This window comes from Bos indicus x Bos taurus, chromosome 15 (assembly GCF_003369695.1).
Source record: "Bos indicus x Bos taurus breed Angus x Brahman F1 hybrid chromosome 15, Bos_hybrid_MaternalHap_v2.0, whole genome shotgun sequence".
Lineage (NCBI taxonomy): Eukaryota > Metazoa > Chordata > Mammalia > Artiodactyla > Bovidae > Bos > Bos indicus x Bos taurus.
Genome location: NC_040090.1, coordinates 35,600,848 through 35,625,489, shown reverse-complemented (window position 1 = coordinate 35,625,489; position 24,642 = coordinate 35,600,848). Strand labels below are relative to the sequence as shown.

At 39.2% G+C, this 24,642-nt stretch overlaps 2 protein-coding genes across 2 annotated transcripts; both read left to right on the top strand.

Annotated features, from left to right (window-relative positions):
- Positions 1 to 3,102: 3,102 nt before the first annotated feature.
- LOC113905583 (hemoglobin subunit beta-like) lies at positions 3,103 to 11,969 on the top strand. The gene is given in 4 exon segments (XM_027563094.1): positions 3,103 to 3,194; positions 3,324 to 3,536; positions 8,210 to 8,219; positions 11,219 to 11,969. Coding segments are annotated over 4 exon segments (444 nt in total). The 3' UTR covers positions 11,348 to 11,969.
- A 7,753-nt stretch (positions 11,970 to 19,722) lies between these two features.
- LOC113905582 (hemoglobin fetal subunit beta) lies at positions 19,723 to 21,349 on the top strand. Its single transcript, XM_027563092.1, has 3 exons — positions 19,723 to 19,872; positions 20,294 to 20,516; positions 21,096 to 21,349. The coding sequence occupies exons 1-3, from the start codon at positions 19,787 to 19,789 to the stop codon at positions 21,222 to 21,224; spliced, it is 438 nt and encodes a 145-aa protein (XP_027418893.1). The 5' UTR covers positions 19,723 to 19,786; the 3' UTR covers positions 21,225 to 21,349.
- The last annotated feature ends 3,293 nt before the right edge of the window (positions 21,350 to 24,642 follow it).

Here is a 24,642-nt window from a genome sequence, read left to right as displayed (position 1 = left end):
CTGTACAATATCACCCTGTCTCCATCCATAGTTCATCAGGCACTCTATCAAATCTAGTCCCTTAAATCTATTTCTCACTTCCACTGTATAATCATATGGGATTTAATGTAGGTCATACCTGAATCGTCTAGTGATTTCCCTACTTTCTTCAATTTAAGTTTGAATTTGCCAATAAGGAGTTCATGATCTGTGCCACAGTCAGCTCCCTGTCTTGTTTTTGTTGACTGTATAGGGCTTCCATGTTTGAGTTCAAAAAATATAATCAATCTGATTTCAATATTGACCATCTGGTAATGTCCATGTGTAGAGTCTTCTCTTGTGTTGTTGGAAGGGGGGGTGTTTGCTATGACCAGTGCATTCTTGTCGCAGAACTCTATTAGCCTTTGCCCTGCTTCATTCTGTATTCCAAGGCCAAATTTGCCTGTTACCCCAGGTGTTTCTTGACTTCCTACTTTTGCATTCCAGTCCCCTATAATGAAAAGGACATCTTTTTTGGGTGTTAGTTCTAAAAGGTCTTGTAAGTCTTCATAGAACCATTCAACTTCAGCTTCTTCAGTGTTACTGGTTGGGGCATAGACTTGGATTACTGTGATATTGAATGGTTTGCCTTGGAAACGAACAGAGGTAATTCTGTCATTTTTGAGATTGCATCCAAGTACTGCATTTTGGACTCTTTTGTTGACCATGATGGCTACTCCATTTCTTCTAAGGGATTCTTGCCTACAGTAGTAGATATAATGGTCACCTGAGTTAAATTCACCCATTCCAGGCCATTTTAGTTCTCTGATTCCTAGAATGTTGAAATTCACTCTTGCCATCTCCTATCTGACCACTTCCTATTTGCGCCTGACTCATGGACCTAACATTCCAGGTTCCCAAGCAATATTGCTCTTTATGGCATCGGACCTTGCTTCTATCACCAGTCACACCCACAACTGGGCATTGTTTTTGCTTTGTCTCCATCCTTTCATTCTTTCTGGAGTTATTTCTCCACTGATCTCCAGTAGCATATTGGGCACCTACAGACCTGGGGATTTCCTCTTTCAGTATCCTATCATTTTGCCTTTTCACACTGTTCATAGGGTTCTCAAGGCAAGAATACTGAAGTGGTTTGCCATTCCCTTCTCCAGTGGACCACATTCTGTCAGACCTCTCCACCATGACCCGCCCAGCAAAGTGCAGCCTCTGCTCCTTTCTTTGGACGAGGGGTATCTCCTCACGGTTGCCCCTCCTGACCTTGAACATGGAATAGCTCCTCTCAGCCATGTTCAGTAAACCTTTAATCCAATTTTCTGTTGATGGGCGGGGCAATGTTCCCTTCCTGTTATTTGACCTGAGCCCAAACTATGGTGGAGGTTTGGCGACATCCATGAATGGCGACCTCAATGAAGATAATGGCGACCTCCTTCAAAATGTCCCCTGCACACACTACTACACTCAGTGCCCGCAAACCCTGCAGCAGGCCACCAATGACCCACACCTCCTCTGGAGACTCCCGGACACTCACTGTGAGTCTGGGGCAGTCTCTTGTGGGGTCACTGCTCCTTTCTACTGGGTCCTGGTGCATTTTTTTTTAATGCCCTCCAAGAGTCTTTCCCCAGTCCTATGTAAGTTATGGTGGTTCTATGGTGGGGTTAATGTTGACCTCCTCCAAAAGGGCTATGCCATAGCCAGGTCTACAGCACCCAGAGCCCCTGCCCCTGTAGCAGTCTGCTGCTGACCAGTACGTCCACAGGAGATGCTCAAACACAGTTCTGTCTCAGTCTCTATGGGGAATCTGGGTCTTGGTGCACACAAGGTATGTTTGAGTCCTCTGAGCATCTCTGGCGGGTATGGGGTTGATTCTAAATGTGATTTCACCCCTCCTACAGTCTTGCTTGGGCTTCTCCTTTGCCCTTGGATGTGGCGTATGTCCTCACAGTCGTTCCACAAGCAGTGTCAAGCAGGCACAGCTCCAGAGCTTCACAGCTGCCACACTTTATCACTAGCAAAGTATAAAAATTTTTGTTTATCTACAGCCTTGCAATACTTTGAAATTGTCAGTCTCTTCTTTATGTTATTTCCCTTCCCCTTCCCTTTCATTCCATTATTTTTCTTCTCTTAGATCCTCCTTCCCTTCTTCCATCCTTCCCTCCTCCTCCCTCTCTTCCTTCCGTCCTTCCAGCTACACTGGAATATATTTGTATATAATTGTAGTATTATTTTGAATTGAGGACAGTGACATTTACTTTTAATCTTCATTCCTGGGTCCAATTCCACCTTTTTTTTTTTTTCCCCCTGAGGACAACGCTATAGAAATTTCTTCACTTTTTGTTTTCCCAGAAACCCTCTCAGACTTTATCAGGCTGAATAAGATAAATCTTGTTTGTAATTCCTCTACATTCTCTCTATAGTCATATCATAGTTGTATTTTTCTTTATTTCTCATTTAATTTTTCCCTATAAAATCCATTAAGTCTACTTCAGTAGTTGGTAGAAAGACATTATTTCTTCTTTTTCACTTACTTAATGGACATTTATTTCAAATAAAGGATGGAGAAAAATAGAATTTTGTGACCCAAAGTATCTATACAAGAAAGAAAGCAAGTTAAATCTATGACAAAATAGTTATTGATTCCAACCTCTTACAAATATCTCTAGAAACAAAGTGTAGCTCCCTCTAGAAACTGCTTGATAAAATTTTTGCTTTCTACATCTTACTTTATGTAAGTAATTCTGTAATTCATAGGTTTAAACTATAATTCATATATTTAAATTGTAAGAGACACATTGTACAATATCATACTAAAATATTGACATATAAATAATATTGGGGATAAATTTGTAGAAGCAACTGATGAAGGAAATCAGTTTGGGAGATAAGAACAGTGAGAGCAGAGTTTCTGAGTCTAGACACACTGGATCAGCCAGTCACAGATGAAGGGAACTGAGGAACAAGACTGCATCTTACTTTCCCCCAAACTAATGATCTTGTGTTATGCCCTGGGCTAATCTGCTTTCAGAAGTAGGGAGGGCAGGAAGCTGGGCAGGGCTTAAAGAAAGAGCAGGTCCCTGATGCTTATACTTGCTTCTGACACAACTTGCAACTATACAAACAGACATTATGGTTAAACTGACTTTTAAGGAGAAGTTTTCTTTCATGTTCTTATGGAGCAAGATGAGGTTGGATGAAGTTGGTGTTGAAACCCTAGGCAAGCAGGTATTCAGCTTACAAGGTAGGTTTAAGGAGAGTGAATGATGGCTGGGAGTGTGGGGACAGAGTCATCCCCTGAAATTCTAGGAGGTGGTGACTCCCTCTAACCTTGTGCTATTTTCACCCCTTAGGCTGCTGGTTGTCTACCCCTGGACTCAGAAGCTCTTTGAGTCCTTTGGGGACTTGTCCTCTGCTGATGCTATTATGAGCAACCCTAAGGTGAAGGCACATGGCAAGAAGATGCTAGACTCCTTTGGTGAGGGCATAAAACATCTCAACGACCTCAAGGGCACCTTTACTGTGCTGAGTGAGATGCACTGTGATAAGCTGCATGTAGATTCTGAGTACTTCAGGATAAGTTTATGGGACCCTCAATGTTCTTCTATTTCTTGGCCAGACTCTTCTCATGGCGAGAGGGACAAATGGCACAACACAGTTTAGAATGGAAAATAGATATTCTGATTACAGTACTAGGGGCTGACTCTTCAGGATCATTTAGTTTCTTTTTACCTCTTTGCTCACAACTATCATTTCCTCTTGTTCATTATTGTTCTCTGCAATGTCTTCTTTTTTTTTAAATTATACTTTTTTTGAGTATGCAAAAAAAAAAAAAACCTTTCCCTATTCACTTTAAAAGTTGTTATCTAATATTTTCCCCTTATCTGTTCCTTTCAAAGGAAAAAATGTTGTATCACTTCTTGAAATAATCCAAAAGAATAAAAATGATAACAAATTCTGGATTAAGGTAGATAGAGAGTAACATTTTAAAATATAAAGTCAGGCTGATATGGGTGGCTTTACATCAGTAGTAACATCTACGCTTCAACCATCTTTGTGCTTATATCCTAGGGGCACAGCTTGGGATGAGACTGAATCTGGATACCTGCACTAACCATGCCCTTGCTTCTCATGTTTTCCACATAGCTCCTGGGCTACCTACTGATAAATGTGCTGGCTTATTACTTTGGCAAGTTATTCATCCTAGAAATTCAGGCTGCCTTTCAGAAGGTGGTGGCTGGTGTGGCAAATGCCTTGGCCCACAGATACCACTAAGTGCTTCTAACTGATTTCCAGGAAAGGTCCTTTCATCCTCAGAGCCCAAAAACCAAATATGGAAAAATTATGAAGAATATTGAGCATTTGGTCTCTGCCCAATACAAAGATTTATTTTCATTGCATTGGTGTACTTAAATTATTTCACTGTCTCTCACTCTGATGGGGACATGGGAGGGCAAAGTATTGAAGGCAAAAAGAAATGAAGGGCTACTTGAGACCTTGGGAAAATATATCAGCATCTTTGACCCCATGACAGTAATGGCTGTAAAGAGTTGATGTTAGTGGAAAACAGACTCTGCTCCTTAGTCTTACTTTCTCTTAAAGAATTCAAGTTGCAGCTTGATTTGAGAGTTAGATCATTGGTATGTTTTATTTAAATCAATTGTTATTTAGCCTATCTTGTAAATGTCTTCTGTCTCTTTAATTGTCCAGAACCTCACTTAAATCCATTAAGTTCTTCTGCCTAAGGACACCACTGTTCTAAGATTATGCATTTTACTGTCCCGATTGCTCCACCTTCCCTAACCTCTTTTTATCCTGGTTTTCTCTGTCATCTTATACAGATCTACATGAAGGACAGAAACAAGGGAGAGATAGCTTTGCTCCCTCTTTGCTTGTATGATAATATTGTGATGTACATAGGACTGACAAGAATGCAAAAAGAGACATTTGTTGCTTGACAGTCACTGCTGTCTTGCAATCCTTAGTGAGTGAAGGTCACTCAGCTGTGTCCCAATCTTTGCGATCCCATGGGCTATACAGTCCATGGAATTCTCCAGGCCAGAATACTGAAGTGGGTAGCCTTTCCCTTCTCCAGGGGATCTTCCCGACGCAGGAATCGAACTGGGGTCTCCTGCATTGTGGGAGGATTCTTTACCAGCTGAGATAACCGGGAAACCCCTCTGCTTCAGTTTCAGTTCAGTTTCAGTTCAGTCGCCCCATCGTGTCCGACTCCTTGTGGCCCCATGAATCGCAGCACACCAGGCCTCCCTGTCCATCATCAACTCCCGGAGTTCACTCAAACTCACGTCCACTGAGTCGGTGATGCAATCCAGCCATCTCATCCTCTGTCGTCCCCTTGTCCTCCTGCCCCCAAACCCTCCCAGCATCAGATTCTTTTCCAATGAATCAACTCTTCGCATGAGGTGGCCAAAGTACTGGAGTTTCAGCTTCAGCATCATTCCTTCCAATGAACACACAGGACTGATCTCCTTTAGAATGGACTGGTTGGATCTCCTTGCAGTCCAAGGGACTCTCAAGAGTCTTCTCCAACACCACAGTTCAAAAGCATCAATTCCTTGGCACTTAGCTTCCTTCATGGTCCCACAGCCATACATGACCACTAGAAAAACCATAGCCTTGACTAGATGGACCTTTGTTGGCAAAGTAATATCTCTGCTTTTCAATATACTATCTAGGTTGGTCATAACTTTCCTTCCAAGGAGTAAGCATCTTTTAATTTCATGGCTGCAGTCACCATCTGCAGTGATTTTGGAGCCCCCCAAAATAAAGTGTGACCCTGTTTCCACTGTTTCCCCATCTATTTCCCATGAAGTGGTGGGACCAGATGCCATGATCTTCGTTTTCTGAATGTTGAGCTTTAAGCCAACTTTTTCACTCTCATCTTTCACTTTCATCAAGAGGCTTTTTAGTTCTTCTTAGCTTTCTGCCATAAGGGTGGTGTCATCTGCATATCTGAGGTTATTGATCTTTCTCCCGGCAATCTTGATTCCAGCTTGTGCTTCTTCTAGCCCAGCGTTTCTCATGATGTACTCTGCATATAAGTTAAATAAGCAGGGTGACAATATACAGCCTTGACGTACTCCTTTTCCTGTTTGGAACCAGTCTGTTGTTCCATGTCCAGTTCTTTTTTTTTTTTTTTTTTATGCTGAATTTATTTTTTTTAATTTTATTTTATTTTTAAACTTTACATAATTGTATTAGTTTTGCCAAATATCAAAATGAATCCACCACAGGTATACATGTGCTCCCCATCGTGAACCCTCCTCCCTCCTCCCTCCCCATACCATCCCTCTGGGTCGTCCCAGTGCACTAGCCCCAAGCATCCAGTATCGTACATTGAACCTGGACTGGCATCTCGTTTCATACATGATATTTTACATGTTTCAATGCCATTCTCCCAAATCTTCCCACCCTCTCCCTCTCCCACAGAGTCCATAAGACTGTTCACGTCCAGTTCTAACTGTTGCTTCCTGACCTGCATATAGGTTTCTTAGGAGGCAGGTCAGGTGGTCTGGTATGCCCATCTCTTTCAGAATTTTCCAGTTTTTTGTGATCCACACAGTCAAACGCTTTGGCATAGTGTTAGTATAACTGTATTGGTGTTTTCTTTCTGGCTTTCTTCACTCTGTATAATAGGCTCCAGTTTCATCCACCTCATTAGAACTGATTCAAATGTATTCTTTTTAATGGCTGAGTAATACTCCATTGTGTATATGTACCACTGCTTTCTTATCCATTCATCTGCTGATGGACATCTAGGTTGCTTCCATGTCCTGGCTATTATAAACAGTGCTGTGATGAACATTGGGGTACACGTGTCTCTTTCAATTCTGGTTTCTTCCGTGTGTATGCCCAGCAGTGGGATTGCTGCGTTATAAGGCAGTTCTATTTCCAGTTTTTAAGGAATCTCCACACTGTTCTCCATAGTGGCTGTACTAGTTTGCATTCCCACCAACAGTGTAAGAGGGTTCCCTTTTCTCCACACCCTCTCCAGAATTTATTGCTTGTAGAATTTTGGATAGCAGCCATTCTGACTGGTGTGAAATGTTACCTCATTGTGGTTTTGATTTGCATTTCTCTTATAATGATGTTGAGCATCTTTTCATATGTTTGTTAACCATCTGTATGTCTTCTTTGGGGAAATGTCTGTTTAGTTCTTTGGCCCATTTTTTGATTGGGTCATTTATTTTTCTGGAATTGAGCTGCAGGAGTTGCTTGTAAATTTTTGAGATTAGTTCTTTGTCCGTTGCTTCATTTGCTATTATTTTTTCCCATTCTGAAGGCTGTCTTTTCACCTTGTGTATAGTTTCCTTTGTTGTGCAGAAGCATTTAAATTTAATTAGGCCCCACTTGTTTATTTTTGCTTTTATTTCCAATATTCTAGGAGGTGGGTCATAGAGGACCCTGCTGTGATTTATGTCAGAGAGTGTTTTGCCTATGTTCTCCTCTAGGAGTTTAATAGTTTCTGGTCTTATGTTTAGATCTTTAATCTATTTTGAGTTTATTTTTGTGTATGGTGTTAGAAAGTGTTCTAGTTTCATTCTTTTACAAGTGGTTGACCAGTTTTCCCAGCACCACTTGTTAAAGAGATTGTCTTTAATCCATTGTATATTCTTGCCTCCTTTGTCAAAGATAAGGTGTCCATAGGTGTGTGGATTTATCTCTGGGCTTTCTATTTTGTTCCATTGATTTACATTTCTGTCTTTTTGCCAGTACCATACTGTCTTGATGACTGTAGCTTTGTAGTAGAGCCTGAAGTCTGGCAGGTTGATTCCTCCAGTTCCATTCTTCTTTCTCAAGATTGCTTTGGCTATTCGAGGTTTTTTGTATTTACGTACAAATTGTGAAATTATTTGTTCTAGCTCTATGAAAAATACCATTGGTAGCTTGATAGGGTTCCACTGAATCTATAGATTGCTTTGGGTAGTATACTCATTTTCACTATATTGATTCTTCCGATCCCTGAACATGGTATATTTCTCCATCTATTAGTGTCCTCTTTGATTTCTTTCACCAGTGTTTTATAGTTTTCTATATATGTCTTTTGTTTCTTTAGGTAGATATATTCCTAAGTATTTTATTCTTTTCATTGCAATGGTGAATGGAATTGTTTCCTTAATTTCTCTATTTTTTCATTATTAATGTATAGGAATGCAAGGGATTTCTGTGTGTTGATTTTATGTCCTGCAACTTTACTACATTCATTGATTAGCTCTAGTAATTTTCTGGTGGAGTCTTTAGGGTTTTCTATATATAGGACCTGTTTGTCATCTGCAAACAGTGAGAGTTTTACTTCTTCTTTTCCAATTTGGATTCCTTTTATTTATTTTTCTGCTCTGATTGCTGTGGCCAAAACTTCCAAAATGTTGAATAGTAGTGGTGAAAGTGGGCACCCTTGTCTTGTTCCTGATTTTACAGGAAATGCTTTCAAATTTTCACCATTGAGGATAATGTTTGCTGTGGGTTTGTCATATATAGCTTTTATTATGTTGAGGTATGTTCCTTCTATTCCTGGTTTCTGGAGAGTTTTTATCCATTTTCAAGTCCTGCGGCCACTGCTGAGTTTTCCAAATTTGCTGGTATATTGAGTGCAGCACTTTCATAGCATCATCTTTCAGGATTAGAAATAGCTCCACTGGAATTCCATCACCTCCACTAGCTTTTTTCATAGTGATGCTTTCTAAGGCCCACTTTACTTCATATTCCAGGTTGTCTGGCTCTAGGTGAGTGATCACACCATCGTGATTATCTTGGTCATGAAGATCTTTTTTGTACAGTTCTTCTGTGTATACTGGCCACCTCTTCTTAATATCTTCTGCTTCTGTTAGGTCCATACCATTTCTGTCCTTTATCAAGCCCATCTTTGCATGAAATGTTCCCTTGGTATCTCTAATTTTCTTGAAGAGATCTCTAGTCTTTACCATTCTGTTGTTTTCCTCTATTTCTTTGCATTGGTCACTGAGGAAGGCTTTCTTATCTCTCCTTGCTATTCTTTGGAGCTCTGCATTCAAATGCTTATATCTTTCCTTTTCTCCTTTGCTTTTCGCTTCTCTTCTTTCCACAGCTATTTGTAAGGCCTCCTCAGACAGCCATTTTGCTTTTTTGCATTTCTTTTCCATGGGGATCGTCCTGATCCCTGTCTCCTGTACAATGTCATGAACCTCCATCCATAGTTCATCAGGCACTCTGTCTATCAGATCTAGTCCCTTAAATCTGTTTCTCACTTCCACTGTATAATCATAAGGGATTTGATTTAGGTCATACCTCTGCTTCAGTAGACATCATCAAATATTTTCAAAATCATTTATACTATTTTACATTATCACTAGCAAAGTATGAACATTTTTCTTTACAGGTTTGCAAAATTTCAGAATTGTCAAGCTCTCTTGTTCTTTATATTCTTTTCTTTTCCCTTCCCTTTCATTACATTCTTTTCCCTTCTCCTAGGCCCTTTTCCCATCCATCCTTCCTTCCTCCATTTCTTCTTCTTTTCTTCCATCCTTCTTTCCTTCTTTCCAGGTATGCTGGTGGGTATATATTTGTATATCATTGCAGTAATATTTGAATTGAGAAGAATGAAGTTTGATTTGAATGTTCATTCCTGGGTCCATTTTCACTTTTTTCTTGAGGACACAGATTTGGAAATTTCTGCACTTCTTGTTTTCCCAGAAATCCTGTCAGACTTTATCAAGCTGAATAATATAAATCTTATTTGAAATTTCTCTGCATTTTCTCTACAGTCACATCATAAGTATCAGATTTTTTTTTGTTTCTCATTAAATTGTTCCCATTATCATGCATGCTCCATAAACCTAGTTCAGTAGCTGCTAGAAAGACAATATTTATTATTTTTCATTAACTTGATAGAGCTTTATTTAAATGACAGGATGGGTGAAAATCGAATTTTGTGGCCCAAAGTATTTATACAAGGAGAAAGAAAGCAATAAATCTAAGACAAAATATTTATCCATTTCAACCTCTTATAAATATTTCCAGAAACACAGTGAAGCTCCATATAAAGTCAACTTGATAAAATATTTGCTTTCTAAGTCTTAGTTTTCATATCTATGAATTTAACTTTTTAAATTCATAGATAAAATTTAATTCATGGGTTTAAACTGTAAGATACATTACACAAGATCCGACTAAAATATTTATGCATAAATGGGACTGGGAATATATTTATAGAGGGAATGGATGGATGAAGGAAATGAAGCTAAGAGATAAGAACAGGGAGAGTAGAGTTTCTGAGTTTAGACACACTGAATCAGCCAATCACAGATGAAGAGCACTGAGCAACAAGAGTTCATCTTACATTCCCCCAAACCAATGAACTTGTATTATGCCCTGGGCTAATCTGCTCTCAGAAGCAGGGAGGGCAGGAGGCTGGGTGGGGCTCACAAGGAAGACCAGGGCCCCTACTGCTTACACATGCTTTTGACACAACTTGCAGCTGCACAAACACACATCATGGTGTATCTGACTCTTGAGAAGAAGGCTACTGTCATTGACTTGTGGAGTAAGATGAGGGTGGCTGAAGTTGGTCCGGATACTGTAGGCAGGCAGGTATTCAACTTACAAGGCAGGCTGAAGGAGAGTGAATGTCAGTTGGGTGTGTGGGGACAGAGCCATTGCCTGAGATTCTGGCAGGCACTGACTCCCTCTGACCTTGTGCTGTTTTCACCCCCTAGGCTGCTGGTCGTCTACCCCTCGACTCAGAGGTTCTTTGACTATTTTGGGGACTGTCCTTTGCTGATTTATGGGCAATGTTTTACCTTCTTTGTTTCCAGGCATCATTTCCTCTTATTCATTCTTGTTTTTCTCTGTTTGTTCTCTGCAGTATCTTCTTTATATTTAAACATTTTGACTGTTTAAGTGTTTGAGTATTAAGACTTTCTTCTTTTATGTCACTTAAAAATTTTGTCTCATGATTTTCCCTTATCTCTTCTTTTTTAAGCAAGGAAGACAAAATGATGTATTGCTTCTTGAAACAGTTCAAAAAAATTAAAAAAATGATAGCAAGTTCAGAATTAAGATAGAAAGAGAGAAACATCTCTAAGTATAAACTCAGGCTTATATGGGTGGCTTCACATCAGTAGTAACATCTACACTTCAGCCATCTTTCTGCTTATATTCTAGGGGCACAGCTTGAGATGAGACTGAAATACTAAGTCCAAATTGGGTGCCTCTGCTAACATTGTCCTTGTTTTTTATCTCTACCACACAGCTCCTGGGCAATATACTGGTGAGTACACTGGCTTGAAACTTTGGCAAGGAATTCACCCCAGAATTTCAGGCTGCCTGTCAGAAGGTGGTGGCTGGTGTGGTTAATGCTCTCACCTACAAATACCATTGAGATCCTGTCCTATTTTTTATTTTCAAATGAGTATTTATTTCTAATTGATTGATGATTGGTTTACAATATTGGTTTGATTACTATCATACATTAATATGAATTAAACATAGATGTATGTGTTTCCCATCCCAGCTGAATCTCCCTCTCACCTCTGGCCCATTCCCACCCCTCTAGGTTATTACAGAGTTCCCATTTGAATTCCTTGAGTTGATGACCATTGTGATAGCTTATGTTGAATGGTGTCAGATTTTTGGCTTCCAGAGCAGACAGTTTCGATCCGGGGCCAGAGACAAAATTTGATCACTCAGAGCTTTTGCGTGGCAGTTTTATTACAGTGAAAAAGGGACAGAGAAAACTTCTGACATAGACATCAGAACGGGAATAGGAGAGTGCCCCACTAGCTAGTCTCATCAAGACCTTATATAATTTTTCAATTGGTTACTAACAATGGAAAGGTCTTATCAAACCCTCTCCCTAAATCCTAAAATAACAGGATTAGTCAGAAGGTTCTTAAGAAGGAGAACCATGTCCTCAAGCAACATCCATTGTTTTTCTATAATCATTAGTGGACTGCCCTGATGGCTCAGAAGGTAAAGCCTCTGTCTACAATTCGAGAGACCTGGGTTCGATCCCTGGGTTGGGAAGATTCCCTGGAGAAGGAAATAGCAACTCACTCTGGTACTCTTGCCTTGAAAATCCTGTGGATGGAGGAGCTTGGTGCAGGCTACTGTCCATGGGGTTGCAAAGAGTCGGGAATGACTGCGCGACTTCACTTTCACTTTCACTTTCTTTCAATCATTAGTATAAAGTTTAAATTCATCTTGAGTAAGATGAATTGTTTTGTTGTTTAATCATTTAGTTCAGTTCAGTCACTCAGTCATGTCCGACTCTTTGCGACCCCATGAATCGCAACACGCCAGGCCTCCCTGTCCATCACCAACTCCCGGAGTTCACCCAGACTCACGTCCATCGAGTCGGTGATGCCATCCAGCCATCTCATCCTCTGTCGTCCCCTTTTCCTCCTGCCCCCAATCCCTCCCAGCATCAGGGTCTTTTCCAGTGAGTCAACTCTTCACATGAGGTGGCCAAAGTACTGGAGTTTCAGCTTTAGCATCATTCCTTCCAAACAACACCCCAGGGCTGATCTCCTTTAGAATGGACTGGTTGGATCTCCCTGCAGTCCAAGGGACTCGCAAGAATCTTCTCCAACACCACAGTTCAAAAGCATCAATTCTTCAGCACTCAGCTTTCTTCACAGTCCAACTCTCACATCCATACATGACCACTGGAAAAACCATAGCCTTGACTAGACGGACCTTTGTTGGCAAAGTAATGTCTCTGCTTTTCAATATGCTATCTAGGTTGGTCATAGCTTTCCTTCCAAGGAGTAAGCATCATTTAATCATTAGCTCTGGGCTTAAAGAAAGTTAATCTTCAGACTGTTGTCAAAACAACTCAAAGTTCAAGAAAAATTTCTTATGTGACTAAGACAATGTAATGTAGGAAAAAATAGTTTGTCCTCTTCTCCTCCTCGAGAGCTCTAGACCCCTTGATGGCCCTGGACTCCTTATCAATCTACCTAAGAGTTAACTCTCTCAACTGGAAGATCCTATTTCCCTACATTCTTCTATTGTTTAACAATTCAAAAAATTTAAAGTCATTTTTGAGTTACAATATTGTTCCTGTTGTTTTTATGTTCTTCTTTTTTAGGCCACAAGACATGTCAGATCTTAGCTCCCTGAACAGAATAGAACTCTCACCCCCTGCATTAGACCAAGCCTTAAACACTAGACTGTCATGGAAGTCCCAGTATTTCCCCAGATTTTATCTTCTGAACTTGGCGAAATAATGTCCACTCTCAATGATATGACTTCTTCCTAATAAAGAACTTTCAGCTCAATTTCCTGATTCATTTTACTCATTTTTTTTTTTTTGTTTCTGCTAAGGATATGGGAAAGTCCCTGAGGTCTACAGAGAGAACAAGGGAAATGTGTCTTATACAGAGAGAACAAGGGAAATGAGAAAAGTAAGGGGACCACACAGTCAATAACGGATGACATTCCTGTCTCAAAGCATAAGAACTATAAGAAGGTTTAAAATATAGTGAGGATATTAGCATTACAGGGGCTCATGGGAAACTTCAAATTTAGACACAAACTTCAGGGTAACACTCTGATCCATATCCACTAAGTATCAAGAAATAATGTGCTCAGAGACAAAATGATTGCTCGAGAAACTGTTATTAATGTTTCCTTTTTTCCTACTTCCCTTGCCTGCACATTTTAGGCAACAATGCTATGTTAAACCAGGTGTTCCTATACTAATGTATAATCTCCCTCTCCCATTTGCCCCAAAACACCTCCAAAATTAACCCCAACCTCCGATTTCAGGTAAAGCTCAGTGCTCACATAACACTTGCTTGAATCTTTTGACCTTGGCATCAGTGAAATTTCCAGTATTGCCTAAGGAAATTCTTCCAAACTCTCCCACTCCAAACTTTTCACATTTCTTCCTGTCTAGCATACTTCCTGTCTAGCACACCCTGTGTGCTGTATAAGTGTTTCTGCCTTTTGTACTATCCTACATAATTACCATGTCTTACATAGCAGATCCTCCATAGACAGTAAGTGTATGTTTACTAAGTGTAGTAATCAATGAGTGAACAATTATTTCTTGTCCCAAAACTCCTGGGAGTAGAGGACAATCTGAAAAATATGCTATTGCATAGTGTTTCTTTGGTGTTAGTGCTACAATATACAATGAGGAAGCACACAGGAAAGTAATTCACTGATTAGATATTTGCTTTCTGATTATAGATAGTACTTAAAAAAATTTTTAACTATTTAATATGGAGTATATCCAATTAAAACAGTTGTGATAGTTTCAAGTGCACAGCAAAGTGACTAAACCATTTATATACATGTTTCCATTCTTTCCCAAACTCCCTCGCATCCAGGCTGGCACATATCATTGATTGACTTCCCTGTGCTATTCAGTAAGACCTTGTTGGTTATCCATTTTAAAGATAGCAGTGTGTACTTGTCCATCCCAAACTTCCTAACTAACTATCCCTTGTGAAATTATTTTTGTCATATGTAAAATTGGAAGGACATCAGGAACCTTCTAACTTGCATGCATTTCTTTAAATCTATATCATGCTCCTGTTGATTAAATTTAGACTTGACTACCTGAAACAGAACATGTTGCTTCCTTCTATAAAATGTGCATTCAGAATAATTTTATCTTACTGCCAGGTTATAGGCAGTGCATTAAAGTTTACTGTTTCACCACTGTATTTTGAACTGTCTGAAGGCAAATGAGCTTTTAAATATTTATTTGTTTCTTCTCATGTTTTTATACATAGTAGGCAATGAGAATCCTTTACACCCCAACACTATATTTAATAACCACAGGGTCACATCCCAGAATCAGAGACATCTCAGGAAAATCTTAGCAAGTTTCCTTTCACACTCCTGAGCACAGAAAAGTCATCATAAGAATTAGACATTTTCAAAAGATTTTAAAGAGGGTAAGAGAGACTGTGTGTTTCACAATTTGGAATGAGAAAGCAAAGTACCCTTCTTCCTTCTAAATGTTCATAAAAAAATGAAAGAATATCTGAGGAACTTACTGTACTCTCTTTTGTTCCTTCACCTTTGGAACTGGCCAATGAATCTAGATAAAAAGTTGGGACTGAAAATCCCAATGCTGGAGAATTCAAGAGAACATCACTGGGGTGGGATTTGGATCAAGTTCAAACAGTTGCTGTATTGTTGGTGTTGGTTTCTCTGTTAGGAGTGAGGGAGTCAAAGGATGGAAAGAGACTTGGCAGCTTGTTATATGTTTTGATTTCTTGTTAAAGTGGAGCTTCTGTAAAAGTCTAAAAGTAAAATTAATTCCTTAATATTTCATTTTATTTGATAATTTACCCAATAGTTACTTCTAGTTCCATCCTATCACGTTGCTTCATAGATCATGTTTAGTATGTGTTAATGCAGATGGTATATATATAGAAGAAAGAAAGATGGAAAGAGACCAGAGGCAAGGAGAGAAGGACAATGACAGGGAGGCAGACACAGAGAGTCAAAGAGAGAGAAAGGGGGAGGGGGGAGGGGGAAGGAGAGGAGAGAGAGAGAGAAGTAAGTAATGTTGTGCATTGATTTCCATAATCATTTTAAAATCAGCCAGTTGAATGTCATGGGAATTTAGAATGCTATTCTAGATTTTCCATCTCTTAAGCCTCAGAGCAGTGCTCTGAAAGTTGGCTTTGGGAGTTAATGCCTTATATATTTGTCAAGGGTGCCCAGTCTGAATCCATGATTCTGCCTTTCCAGACATACAGCTTCAAATTTCACTTGAGAAAGACTGCCCCTTTGTTCTTGATAAATCAATATCATAGCCCACTTTTGAGGTAAATAAAAGCTAATTCTGAATGAATTAAAACCTGAGGCCAGTGGAGGAAGTATTAATATACAATTGATAAACTGAGACATTAACTGTCCTGTAATAATTAGGATATATTTTATTAAAGTTATTACTATATTGACTTGACTGTTTTTAGAAAAAAAAAATATGACCTTTTAAAACATGAGTTAAATCGCACCATTTCTAAACTATTCTGTTTATGACCTCTGTTTCTATGAGTTCTGCTCTTCAAGAAGAATTTACTTCATTTCATTTTTTGTTTTATTTTATTCTGCTTTATTTTTGAAACAATGCTAAAACTGAGGTAACTAAGATATTGTACATCTGGGGAAGAAGATTAAGTGATAACCACTTTATCTTGTAATAAACTTTAATGGAAAATAATCAAATAAATAGCTACTATACCCAGAAAAATACAGATGAGTTTGGTGAAATATTATATTTGGGTAATTAAAAATTGAACATCAAAGCATGTACAAAAGAATTCTAGCTGAGTGAAATTTTTGAACCAAATGATGAAACCACACATCTCTGGATGAATCTCATGATTCTCTTGAAGAAAGTCAATATTCACCCACTTAATAATACTCAGATTAGGCCCATCCTGGTATAGAACATTAGGAATTAGGTCACCTTGCCAGACTGCAATAAAGGGGAAAAAAAAAACCAAAACTGTCTATTTCTCTCTGTGTGGACTTCTATGAGTGTGTGCTTGTGTGTGTGTGTGTTCAGTGACCAGTGGGGCTGGAATCAAAGTAGAGCAGACATGCTGTGGATCCCTTCACAGAGTACAAGAAAGCTCATGATGGTGAAGATGGTAGTGGGCCTAAGAAGCATTCCAAAACTTTTTTAGTGGTGACCTGGATTTGCACTTTAGGCTCTGAACATAACCCTACTTATATAACTATTCACGCTTTCTTTTTTTTGCCTGAACTTTTGATTGTCTTATAACAACTTGCAGCCTTATCCCTGCAGAGTTATGGTAATAGAAAGAAAAACCTGTTTCACTCTTTAATCATACCAAGTAGACTGAAGCGACTTAGGCAGTAGCAGCAGCAGCAATGGTGAAAGACAACAACTCTTGCCCTGAGACTTGCATGATGGTGGCTGCAGCAGTCAGTACAAAAGAGGGGCTCATAGACCATTCATGGCAAAGAAAGACATAAAAAAGAAGACACAGTAGAATTATTTGTAAATATATATATATGTGTGTGTATGTGTATACACACACACATATATATACTGTAATACTACTCAGGTATAAAAAAGAATGACATTTTTCCAGTTGCAACAACTTGGATGAACCTGTAGGATATTACGCTTGGTGAAATGTCAGACAAAGAAAGACAAAATCTTGTTTATTGTGACTTATATATGGAACAAAAAAAACAAAACAAACAAATTAATATAACAAAGCAGAAACAAACTCACAGATATAGAGAACAAACTACTGGTTACCCATGGGGAGAGAGGGGAGGGGAGGGGCAGGATAGGGGTAGGGGATTAAAAGATACAAATTACTGTGTACAAAATAGATTAGCAACAAGGATATATTGTACAGAACAGAAAACATAGTCAATAATTTATTGCAACTTTAAATGGTGCATAGTCCTTAAAAATACTGAATCACTATGTTGTATATCTGAAACTAATATAATATTATAGATCAAATATTTAAAAATAATTAATTCAAATCAAATGAATTAGGGAAATCATTTCTGAAAACAGAAAAGGATAGGGGAAGTCTTTAAGTACATGCTAATTTCTGTCAGTCAAGAGGGCAAAATTGTAGCCCTGGCAATCTGGCTCCTTTACAAGAAAATATAGAAATAGACTATACTATTAGTTAGTAAGTTCTGTGAGTTTTCCATAACACAGAGTTCCTGAAAAGATATGTCCAAAGTTTTCCAGAAGAAGTCCTTTAACTCACATATGCCTGACCTCTGATATCAGAGATATAAAATAGGTCTTTTAAAGAGTACAAATATAAAACAATGATAAAGCTAATGGAGATTTCAGTTTAATCGATTGAAAATCAAAACTCAAGGTCAAATCAAATGTAGTTTTTTGTTTGTTTTTTGTTTTTAACATTTAAAATATTTGAAAGATTTCTTTTCCCAGAAGTCAACATGTGGAAATTTTTTTCTAAGTATAGACCAATAGTTAGAGCTTCTTTCTTTGAAGGTTGCAGAAAAGAGTGAATATAAATTGAAAATGTTTAAACTCTATATTTTTTCCCCTATAATCTTGTGGGCATATAATCCTACCCTAACTTCCAGAGAGCCAAGCAAGAGCCAACACTTTTCTACATTTCTGAAAATATCAGGATGAATTTGTTCACAAATTACTTGAATGGGAATGGGCCAGATCAAAGGGGTAAGGAATCTTCATTTACCTAGCAATGATGGAAAAAAAATATTTTGGAGGCTGGAGTAATTAAAACTGGACATTTATGAATTTCTTTGTAACAACTAGAAATGCAGAAGTCCTTTCATTCTAGTTCCCCTAAAAATATATTAGTTGGAGTTACAGAGACATAGAGCTGAAAGAATGAGAGATTTTTTAAAAACACGTTTTGCCGGTGATGGCAAAGGTGAGAGAAAGGTGATTCTAGACATCAAGTTGTCTGAATCAGGAGAAGGTTCTAAGGTGAGAGAAGGGAAGTAAATATATATGCTCCTCTCCTTACTGAAAGGAAGTGGAAATTTAAGAAGAAGGGAAGATGCAGAAAGTAGAGATCATAGAAAGTAGGGGGACCTCAGGGAACTCTGAGATCTAATGCTGAGCTCAGAAATGCTTTCTGCTTTTGCTTTTTCATTAAATCTTCTAGTAGTAAGAAGCAGACCTCTACACTTCAGAAGTTCTTCTTGCCTAAGAAGGTTAAGAGGATTTATTACATGGGTTGGAGGAGGTGCAAATAGAGAAGAAATATTTGAAAAGCTGTAGATAAAGAAGGATACATTTTAGTAAAAGAAGGTATAAACAAAGTATATAGAGAAAACAGAATTAAAGATGAACTGAAATAGAAGAAATTTTTATGCACACAGTACTCTTAGAGGTTTAGAGGAGAAAACCAAATAATCTGATTCAAACTGGAATGTCTTTCCACAATTTTATCCCTCCTTTTAAATCACAGAGAAGTTTCTCTGTTCTTGAAGACACTTTCGCAGGTCAGTTTATGAGGAAACAATTTATATGCCTCGATTTAGTCTTTGAACACATTGCCTCTCTCAGGGTTATTGAAACTTTGGGGGTTTGATTGATTTTTTCCTTTGTATTTCTTACTACATGGAGGGGTCTCTATGTTTTCATCTATGGATTAATGGAGTAGCTATTTCATAGGAATTCTTGATCCATACTTATTCTATTTTTCTATCATTATTTATTTGGTCATAAATTAAATTAAGAAAACATTGAATGAGTAGATAAGCAAATGAATATTTGTTTTCATACCAGAACGACTTAATCCCAAACAAGCAAACAAAGGAGATGCATATTTAGAACAGGGGCAGAGGTTTTATCCATGCTGTCCTTGTAATTATTTTGTGTATTCTGAAGGCACAGGAGATGATCCATCCACATCGTCTTAAGCTGAATCATAGTGGACAAATCCTTTCCACTTTCTGGAGCCCGGATTCTTAATTTGTATAATAAGAAAACTGAGGAGGTGGTTTCCAAGAGATTACTTCGTTGTGATTCTAAAATCTCTGCAAGCAAAATTGCTAAGGAAGATGATTTTAGTAGCAGTTTGTATTGCTGGAATGACTGAGACCTAGAGATGCCCAGAAAGAGGGCTGAAGGTCTAAAGTCAGTGCCAGGAAGACTAAGGAGAGGTATGACTGTCATCATTCAAGCCTCACCCTGTGGAACCACACCTTGGCCTGAGCCAATCTGCTCACAGAAGCAGGGAGGTCAGGAGGCAGGGCTAAGCATAAAAGGAAGAGCTGGGCCAGCTGCTGCTTACACTTGCTTCTGACACAACCGTGTTCACTAGCAACTACACAAAGAGACACCATGCTGAGCGCTGAGGAGAAGGCTGCCATCACCTCCCTATTTGCCAAGGTGAAAGTGGATGAAGTTGGTGGTGAGGCCCTGGGCAGGTAGGTATCCTGCTTACAAGACAGGTTTGCTGCTGCTGCTGCTAAGTCGCTTCAGTCGTGTCCGACTCTGTGCGACCCCATAGATGGCAGCCCACCAGGCTTCACCGTCCCTGGGATTCTCCAGGCAAGAACATTGGAGTGGGTTGCCATTTCCTTCTCCAATGCATGAAAGTGAAAAGTGAAAGTGAAGTCGCTCAGTCATGTCCCCATGGACTGCAGCGACCCCATGGACTGCAGCCTTCCAGGCTCCTCCGTCCATGGGATTTTCCAGGCAAGAGTACCGGAGTGGGGTGCCATTGCCTTCTCCGACAAGACAGGTTTAAGGAGAGTGAAATGCACCTGGGCGTGTGAGGACAAAGCCGTCCCTGAGATTCTGAAAGCTGCTGACTTCCTCTGACCTTGTGCTGTTTTCTCCCCCTAGGCTGCTGGTTGTCTACCCCTGGACTCAGAGGTTCTTTGAGTCCTTTGGGGACTTGTCCTCTGCCGATGCCATTTTGGGAAACCCTAAGGTGAAGGCCCATGGCAAGAAGGTGCTGGACTCCTTCTGTGAGGGCCTGAAGCAACTTGATGACCTCAAGGGTGCCTTTGCTTCGCTGAGTGAGCTGCACTGTGATAAGCTGCACGTGGATCCTGAGAACTTCAGGGTGAGTTTGTGGAATCCTCAATATTCTCTTTTTATGGTCAAGCTTGTGTCATGGGGAGAGAGCTGACTGGCAGGACGTAGTTTAGAATGGAGAAGATGTATTCTGGTTAAAGTGCTAAGGACTCCTCAGAACCGTTTAGATTCTTTTAACCTCTTTGCTCACAATAATCATTTCTTCTGATTCATTCTTGTTCTCTGTTGTCTGCAATGTCTTCTCTTTTTAATTATACTCTTTGAGTGTTCAATTTGAAAAAAAGATTTCTTCATCTACTTTAAAAATGATATCTACTCTTTTCCCCTTATCTGTTCCTTTCAAGGGATAAAATGTTGTATTGCTTTTCAAAGTGATTCAAAATAATAAAAATGATAACAAGTTCTGGATTAAGATAGAAAGAGAGAAACATTTCTAAATATAAATTCAGCCTGCTATGGGTAGCTTCACATCAGCAGTAGCATCTATACTTCAGTCATCTTTGTGCTAATACCCTAGGGGCACAGCTTGGGATGAATCTGAAGTACTCTGAATCTAACCTGGGCACCTGCACTAACCCTGCCCTTGCTTAATGTCTTTTCCACACAGCTCCTGGGCAACGTGCTGGTGGTTGTGCTGGCTCGCCGCTTTGGCAGTGAATTCTCCCCGGAGCTGCAGGCTAGCTTTCAGAAGGTGGTGACTGGTGTGGCCAATGCCCTGGCCCACAGATACCACTAAGCTCCCCTTCCTGATTTTCAGGAAAGGTCTTTTCATCCTCAGAGCCCAAAAACTGAATATGGAAAAATTATGAAGCGTTTTGTGCATCTTGCCTCTGCCTAATAAAGACATTTATTTTCATTGCACTGGTGTATTTAAATTATTTCACTGTCTCTTACTCAGATGGGCACACAGGAGGGCAAAGCACTGAAGACATAAAGAAATGAAGGGCTAAGTTGAGACTTTGAGAAAATACATCAGTATCTTGGACCCCATGACAGGAGTGGTTGTAAACAGCTGATGTTATTGGAAAACAGGCTCGGCTCCTTACTCTTACTTTCCTTTAAAGAATTCAAGTTGCAGCTTAATTTGTGGGTTAGATCATTGCAAGTTTTATTAAAATAAATTATGTTATTTAGCCTTTTTTGTAAATGACTTCTCTCTCTTTAATTGTCCAGAACCTCACTTAAATCCATTAGGTTCTTCTGCCTAAGGACACCACTGTTTAAAATTTTCTTTAGGCACTTTACTGTCCCATCACTCTTTCTCCCCTGACTTCTTTTTATCCTTGTTTTCTCTGTCATAAAGATCTGCCTGAAGGACCGAACCTTCTCTCCTGGATTCTGGAAATGACATATGAATTTTGAGTAACCTTGTTCCCTCTTGCATACTAATTCTGAATCTCAGTTCAGTTCAGTTCAGTGACTCAGTTGTGTATGATTCTTTGCGATCCCATGGACTTCAGGGGGAGGTAGTTTTGCTCTCACTTTGCTTGTACTATAATATTGTGATAAATATTGGATTGATGAGAATGTAAAAAGGGACTTTTGTGGCTTGATAGTCACTCCTGTCTTGCAATCCTCTCATGGGATTCCACTAAACAGAATTCCATTCTCCCCAGGATGCTTTAGCATCTACACACGGAAGTGACTAGAGGTCTGCCCTCTTTATCTGGTCTCTGATGGCTTCTCTGCCTTTGTAGTCATTAGCATAGTGTTACCAGAAGCAACATATGCCAATTTAATCCTCTCCTTCAATAACCGCTTATCCGGATACTTGATTCTGGAAATGATGTATGAATTTTTAGTAATCCTTGTTTCCTCTTGCATCCTAATTCTGAATCTCTGTTCAGTTCAGTCCAGTGGCTCAGTTGTGTACAATTCTTTGCAACCCCATGGACTGCAGCATGCCAGGCTTCCCTGTCCATCACCAACTCTTGGAGCTTGCTCAAATTCATGCCCATTGAGTTGGTGATGCCATTCAACCATCTCATCCTCTGTCATCCCCTTCTCTTGCCTTCAATCTTTCCCAGCATCAGGGTCTTTTCCAGTAAGTCAGTTCTTCACATCACGTGTCCAAAGTATTGAAGCTTCAGCTTCAGTATCAGTCCTTCCAATGAATATTCAGGACTGATATCCTTCAGGTTTGATTGGTTTGATCTCCTTGCTGTCCAAGGGACTCTCAGGAGTCTTCTCCAACATCACAGTTCAAAAGCATCAATTCTTCAGCGGTCACCTTTCTTCATTGTCCAACTCTCACATCCACACATGACTACTGGAAAAACCATAGCCTTGACTAGATGGACATTTGTTGATAAAGTAGTGTCTCTGCTTTTTAATATGCTGTCTAGATTTGTCATAGCTTTTCTTCCAAGAAGCAAGCATCTTTGAATTTCATGGCTGCAGTCACCATCTTCAGTGCCTTTGGAGCCCCCCAAAATAAAGTGTCTCACTGTTTCCATTGCTTCCCCATATATTTGCCATCAGATGATGGTACCAGATGCCATGGTCTTAGTTTTTTGAATGCTGACTTTTACGCCAGCTCTTTCACTCTCCTCTTTCACTTTCACCAAGAGGCTCTTTAGCTCCTCTTTGCTTTCTTCCATAAGGGGGGTGACACCTGCATATCTGAGCTTATTGATATTTCTCCAGGCAATCTTGATTCCAGCTTGTGCTTCATCCAGCCTGACATTTTGCATAATGTACTTGGCATAGAAGTTAAATAAGCAGGGTGACAATACACAGCCTTGACGCATTCCTTTCCCTGTTCTGAATCTAGTTGGGGAGGTTCTGAAAGTAACGCATCTAACAAGTGACTGTAAATGAATATACAAGGCTTTTATGAGATCTGAGGATGAAGCCCTTGGTATGAAATGGTGCTAAAGATAAGTAGTATAGACAATTGTCCAGAAGACAAGAAGACAAAAGTCAGAAAAGAAAAGGAGGTCAAGTCACTGATGAATAATGCATTTGTGTATTCTGAGAATTTCAGGTAAACAGGAAAGATAACTGAAGCAAAACTGCCTGAGATAGAATAGAATAGATTATAAATTTTGGTGAACACAGTGGAGGGTATTCTTAAAGTTAAAAATTCACAGACAAGAGGATACAATTCAGCCATTACTCACAAGATGTTTGCACAGCCAATTGACAAGTAAAGTAAGATAGTTTAACAGTTTAGAACATCACTTTGAAATCAGACAGCCAGGATTGAAAAAACATTACTACTTATTAGCTCTGACCTTGTGAAAAATCTGCTGTCAATTTGGTATATACATATGTCGTCTTTAAGATTTGCAGGAAAATGAAAAAAAAAAAAAGTCTCAACACAATTCCATACTTTGACCTTTAACAAAAGTTAATGTCAGGTGAGAATTTACAAAGAGTAAGTTGACTCATTTAACATCTCTTCCTAAATGCAAAAGATCTCAGGCCGGGGTGGCAATATTGAAGAGTAGGGAATTTGGGGGCCTTTTTTTTTTTTTTTAATGGATCTTAACAACAGGCAACCATGCTAGCAGCGTCTATGTCTAGAAGAAAGTTGAATTACTATGTACGTCTGGAATCAACAAATTAAAGAAAAGTCTCTTATTTTTAAGATAAATGTTTTAGGGGGTCTAATCAGAGATGAAAATGTGATGGTAGGAAGCAGCTTGAGAACAGTCCAGTTGAAATAACACAGGGCACAAAAAAGAGACAAAGATATCAAATAATATAAAAATGTTAATCAGTTGGCTGATGCATAGATCATCAAATGCCCTCTTATATTTTGCTGTTGCTGAGTATTTTCAAGGATGGCTAACAAGAGCATGGATGCCCATTTATGTTAAGTCTAATGAGATCATACAAATCCTGATGGGAACTTCTCAAACACCCAGATGACCACCCTGCAACATAAATTTTTATTATGCTGTCTAAGAAATGGATAGTCATTTTTCAATACTCATTCATTATAAGAATATTATTTATAGATACCTTATATAATACATAGTAAGTAAAATAATATGCTGTGCTTAGTCACTCAGTCATGTCCGAATCTTTGTTCCCATGAACTGTGGCACCTCTGTCCATGGCGATTCTCCAGGCAAGAATACTGGAGTGGGTTGCCATGTCCTTCTGCAGGGGATCTTCCCAACCCAGGAATGGAACCGAGTCTCCTG

Coding starts and splice junctions, on each gene's coding strand:
- LOC113905582 (XM_027563092.1), top strand. CDS start 19,787: ATGCTGAGCGCTGAGGAGAAGGCTGCCATCACCTCCCTATTTGCCAAG. Junction 19,873..20,293: donor GGTGGTGAGGCCCTGGGCAG/GTAGGTATCCTG, acceptor TTCTCCCCCTAG/GCTGCTGGTTGTCTACCCCT. Junction 20,517..21,095: donor TGGATCCTGAGAACTTCAGG/GTGAGTTTGTGG, acceptor TTTTCCACACAG/CTCCTGGGCAACGTGCTGGT.